This window comes from Telmatherina bonti (assembly GCF_933228915.1).
Source record: "Telmatherina bonti genome assembly, chromosome: 14".
Classification (NCBI taxonomy): domain Eukaryota; kingdom Metazoa; phylum Chordata; class Actinopteri; order Atheriniformes; family Telmatherinidae; genus Telmatherina; species Telmatherina bonti.
In genome coordinates, this window is record NC_136612.1 from 15,729,798 (window position 1) to 15,734,685 (window position 4,888).

The following is a 4,888-nucleotide window of genomic DNA, read 5'->3' on the forward strand; positions in this document are numbered from 1 at the left end:
TTGTCCATCTGTCTAAAACAGGTGCGATGAAATATTTAACATTTATCGAACTCTATACATAAATTTAAATCCGTCTATAAACAGTATATCATGAGATTAGACTTACTAAACCTTACCCCATCAATCCCTTCCTTTTTATTTTCTCCAATCCTTTGCTATTATCGCCTCCCTCTCTCTCCCTTGCTCTCAAATCGCGAGCGCTCAGTGCACCACAGCGTGCACGCGACGTGCCCTAGTGCATGACGCTCGACCAATCAGAAGACCAATTCCGAAAGTTTACCTTTTATGGCGACAGCAGAGAAACCGATGCAGTATAAAAGCGGAGTGCCCACGGCTAACGGATTCACTCTGAGCGCCGTCACACACACAGCTTGTGCGGGATATCATTTGCCTGAAACCGGTTCCCTTTAAGCGAAAAGCCCCCCACCCAAAGGTAAGTTGACAAAAAAGTGTAATTTAGTGGTTACTATAGAATATTTACAAAGTAAACAACAGTTTGCTTTTTATTTAATTAGAATTGTTTTGAAATGTGACAATTTTACATGCAAAGATGGCAAAGACCACGAGGTGCTTTGTCTTGTAATAAAAGTAGCCTTACTTATACTTTAAACTTAAATCTTTGGACCCCAGTTATTTTTGTCTGTTTGCTCTTATAATATTGTAGGCGCTGAAGGCAAGTAAACTTGATTGAACGGATTCGCAGGTGCTTTTCAATGCAACCGGCTTATGGCTTAAATCGCCTTTCATATTAATGCTGCTTCTTAAATCATTAGGGCTATAAATTATCTACTTTTAAACGGTGTGTATATATATTTGTAGCTGGCGTTTTGTCCCAAGAGTGGTTTCAGACAGAAGTTGAGGTTGTCTGGATCCCGGCTGCTCCCTTTGTGCGCACGATGCAACGGGGTGTGACCTAGTTTAGCATATTAGCCTAGCCTCTCATGCTAACACGCCCTTCAGACTTGTAACGACTCTAATCACGGTTGCTTTTCACTGATGCATACTTCAATCTACTTCACTTTAAAATTTACGTAATCGTGGTTGCAGTTAAATGATTGCTTAAATAAACTTATACAATTTGAAAATTTAATATATTAAATGAACCTGCTTGATGTCTTTTTTGAGTTTTACACGAAGAATGAGGGGAAATTGCGATGACGCATCGGTCGGTGCTAGAAAAGGCGTGGCTTTCAGGAAACTGTTCAGTCATGGACTTTAAGGCCCATTCATGAGTAAAAATGTGTAATTCCGCTTTTGATTATTATACTTTAATGTGTAATAACTGCTAAAAATGCTAAATAGTTGCGGCGCGTGGGTTTTCCTGATGGCCTGACTTGGTCGATAATATGACGCAGTGATGTTGAAGCAAATATTTCTGCTGGGTATGAAGCAACAATGGGAGGGGGGAGTTGGGCTACAGTGAACCGGAGGGAGTGGTCTCGCGGTGCCGGGTCTGATCGCGTCCAATGTTCCTTTTTTCTTGCCGTACTCTGGCCGCGCGCCACAGCGCCGGTAGCCGCAAAGCTGCTCAAAACCGAACCATGTCCTTATATGGTAACAACAGAATGCAGCAGCACTTCCTTTTGTCTGGCTTGGTCGGAATGTGGGACTCGTGCGCCACCCAGCGGCCAGTTCAGCGTACTGCTGCTGCTGGATGGCAGGAAGTGAGATGGCAGACTGGAGCGCAGCTGCAGATGGGTGGATGTGACTTGACACGCTTTTTTTCCTCTTTTGCTCTACAGTTCAGCCATGGAAGATGAAATTGCCGCACTGGTTGTTGACAACGGATCTGGCATGTGCAAAGCCGGATTTGCCGGAGACGACGCCCCTCGTGCTGTCTTCCCCTCCATCGTTGGTCGCCCCAGGCATCAGGTTTGCTTTTTTAATATGCTTTTAAATTAACTAATGCATTTAACTTTTTTTTTTTTTTTTTTTTAAATGGGCAAAAATTGCTTTACCTGTACATAATTTTTAGAAATTTTAATGAAGCTAAGGCTGTAACTTGGTCAATGACTAGTCTGTTTCATGACTTAAAAAATAAACATACCCTCATTGTTTAATGGTACTGTTTTAATGTCTTCAGGGCGTGATGGTGGGTATGGGTCAGAAGGACAGCTACGTAGGTGATGAAGCCCAGAGCAAGAGGGGTATCCTGACCCTGAAGTACCCCATTGAGCACGGTATTGTGACCAACTGGGATGACATGGAGAAGATCTGGCATCACACCTTCTACAACGAGTTGAGAGTTGCCCCTGAGGAGCACCCTGTCCTGCTCACTGAGGCCCCTCTGAATCCCAAAGCCAACAGGGAGAAGATGACCCAGGTGCACACCCTTGACTACTTAAACACTGACTGAAGTTTGTCACCTCAGTTTCCTTCATTCTTACTTCCTCATTCCTTCCTCCCTCTTCTCCAGGACTTCTCTCCTATCAGATGATCTGTCATCAACAGGTCTCCTGTGTGCTAATATCTGCACTTGTGTTTTAAAGTTTAGAGCTAGATCAGCACTTAATAGATTTGACATGCACAAGTGTGAAGGAATGTTCATTTTCTGCACTTTTTCTACTAACTTGAGTCTGAGCCTCTCTAATGCATGTAGTGAGTGCAGTGCCTCTGAGTTTGGGTTTAAAAACACTTTTTTTTTCTTTTTTTTTTTTCTTCCTTGCAGATCATGTTTGAGACCTTCAACACTCCCGCCATGTACGTTGCCATCCAGGCTGTGCTGTCCCTGTATGCCTCTGGTCGTACCACTGGTATCGTCATGGACTCCGGTGATGGTGTGACCCACACAGTGCCCATCTACGAGGGCTATGCCCTGCCCCACGCCATCCTGCGTCTGGATTTGGCTGGCCGTGACCTCACAGACTACCTCATGAAGATCCTGACGGAGCGTGGCTATTCCTTCACCACCACAGCCGAGAGGGAAATCGTGCGTGACATCAAGGAGAAGCTGTGCTATGTTGCCCTGGACTTCGAGCAGGAGATGGGCACTGCTGCCTCCTCTTCCTCCCTGGAGAAGAGCTACGAGCTGCCTGACGGACAGGTCATCACCATTGGCAATGAGAGGTTCCGTTGCCCCGAGGCCCTCTTCCAGCCTTCCTTCCTTGGTATGTATTCATAGTTGACACTGAACATTAGAGGTCCAGTTAAATGCAGGCTGAGCCTTGAGCTTGTCTTCGCCACAAGCTGACAAAGTGTCCGTCTGTCCTCAGGTATGGAATCCTGCGGAATCCACGAGACCACCTACAACAGCATCATGAAGTGTGACGTTGACATCCGTAAGGACCTGTATGCCAACACTGTGCTGTCCGGAGGTACCACCATGTACCCTGGCATCGCTGACAGGATGCAGAAGGAGATCACAGCCCTGGCCCCATCCACCATGAAGATCAAGGTGAGCTCACTTTGCTTTGAAGCACTGCTGCTTACATGAACACACTCGTACAAGTAGCTTTGGTTTAACTCTTGCCTCATGTTCCTACAGATCATTGCCCCACCAGAGCGTAAATACTCTGTCTGGATCGGAGGCTCCATCCTGGCCTCCCTGTCCACCTTCCAGCAGATGTGGATCAGCAAGCAGGAGTACGATGAGTCTGGCCCATCCATCGTCCACCGCAAATGCTTCTAAACAGACTGTTCCTCCCCCCCCGACCAAACGCCCAACAACTTCAGCTCTGTGCAAAACGACCACACCACACACTTCTCATACACACTCGGGCGCAGAGCCTTGATGACCAACTCATTGGCATGGCTTCAGTTATTTTTGGCGCTTGACTCAGGATTTTAAACAACTGGAAGGATGGCGAGGATGATTTTGGCTAGATATGAACACCCCTAGGGTTCTGCAGTTCCATCTGGGGGAAATAAAAAAAAAATGTACTTTTTTTTTTTTTTCTTTGAGTCATTCCAAATGTTAACAGCATTGTTCAGACACATGAATCCAAATGTTACTGCATTGTTCAGACACGTATTTGCCTCTGTGAAGGCTACCCAGTGGTTGGCGCATACTTAAACATGGTTGTAGTATCGCTTGTATGTAAATTATGTCTGGGTTTTTTGTACTTTCAGCCTTAAAAGAAAAAATATCTTGGTCCCGTTTCATTTTTTTTGTTTTTGTTATGCAAAAACCCAACTGTGACCTTCCCCATGTTGGAGGTTTAATCCCTGGGTGGTGGGGCACGGGTCTTGAAATGACGGGGTAACAAAGGGTGCCAGACCAGTGGGGCCAACCTGTACACTGACTAAACAATCCCAATAAAGTGCACATGTGTTCCGACATCTTGACTGTCCTTGAGTGTTTTCAGCAGTTTTGACTAATCTTTACTGACACTTTAAACACATTTGAACTTTTAGTAAGTCCCACTAGCTTGAGCTAGTGAGGTTTTATACATATGAATCAGTTTTCCAGCAAATGCAAGTTTAACTGGGACTACCTTGATGGTCCTGACTGGAGTTGCTCAATAGAAACTCCCCCCCCCCCCCCCCCCCCCCAAGCAGGAAGATCAGAGGGTGGGCACACAGGTTGGTGGCAGATAACTGTAGGTCTGTTAAGTGGAAAGGAAAACCATCTTATTCCACTTAAGTATTATAAAAGTGTAGCCCTATCATAGCTTTTTGGTTAAGTGTGACTTGTACAGCTTTTAACTGGGGTCACCATCAGCCCTGTCTAATGCTGCTACTGAAGATAAACTAGTCCAGTGTGTTAAACCATATCTAAATGTTTCTCACTAACAGGAAGACATCAGTGTGCCTCAGTCTGTGCTGGTATTCTAGATTTATTTCCAGTCTAAGGGCAGTTTCCCAACAGAGTTCAGGTCCTTTCTGGTAAGATGGCTGTTATCAGCACCAGCATGCAGACATGTACATGTTGAGTTTAACACCACTTTGA

At 45.3% G+C, this 4,888-nt stretch overlaps 1 protein-coding gene across 1 annotated transcript; it reads left to right on the plus strand.

Annotated features, from left to right (window-relative positions):
- The first annotated feature begins 323 nt into the window (after positions 1 to 323).
- Positions 324 to 4,278, plus strand: actb2 (actin, beta 2). The gene is made up of 6 exons (XM_079252328.1): positions 324 to 433; positions 1,743 to 1,872; positions 2,084 to 2,323; positions 2,669 to 3,107; positions 3,213 to 3,394; positions 3,485 to 4,278. The coding sequence occupies exons 2-6, from the start codon at positions 1,750 to 1,752 to the stop codon at positions 3,626 to 3,628; spliced, it is 1,128 nt and encodes a 375-aa protein (XP_079108454.1). The 5' UTR covers positions 324 to 433; positions 1,743 to 1,749; the 3' UTR covers positions 3,629 to 4,278.
- Positions 4,279 to 4,888: the final 610 nt, after the last annotated feature.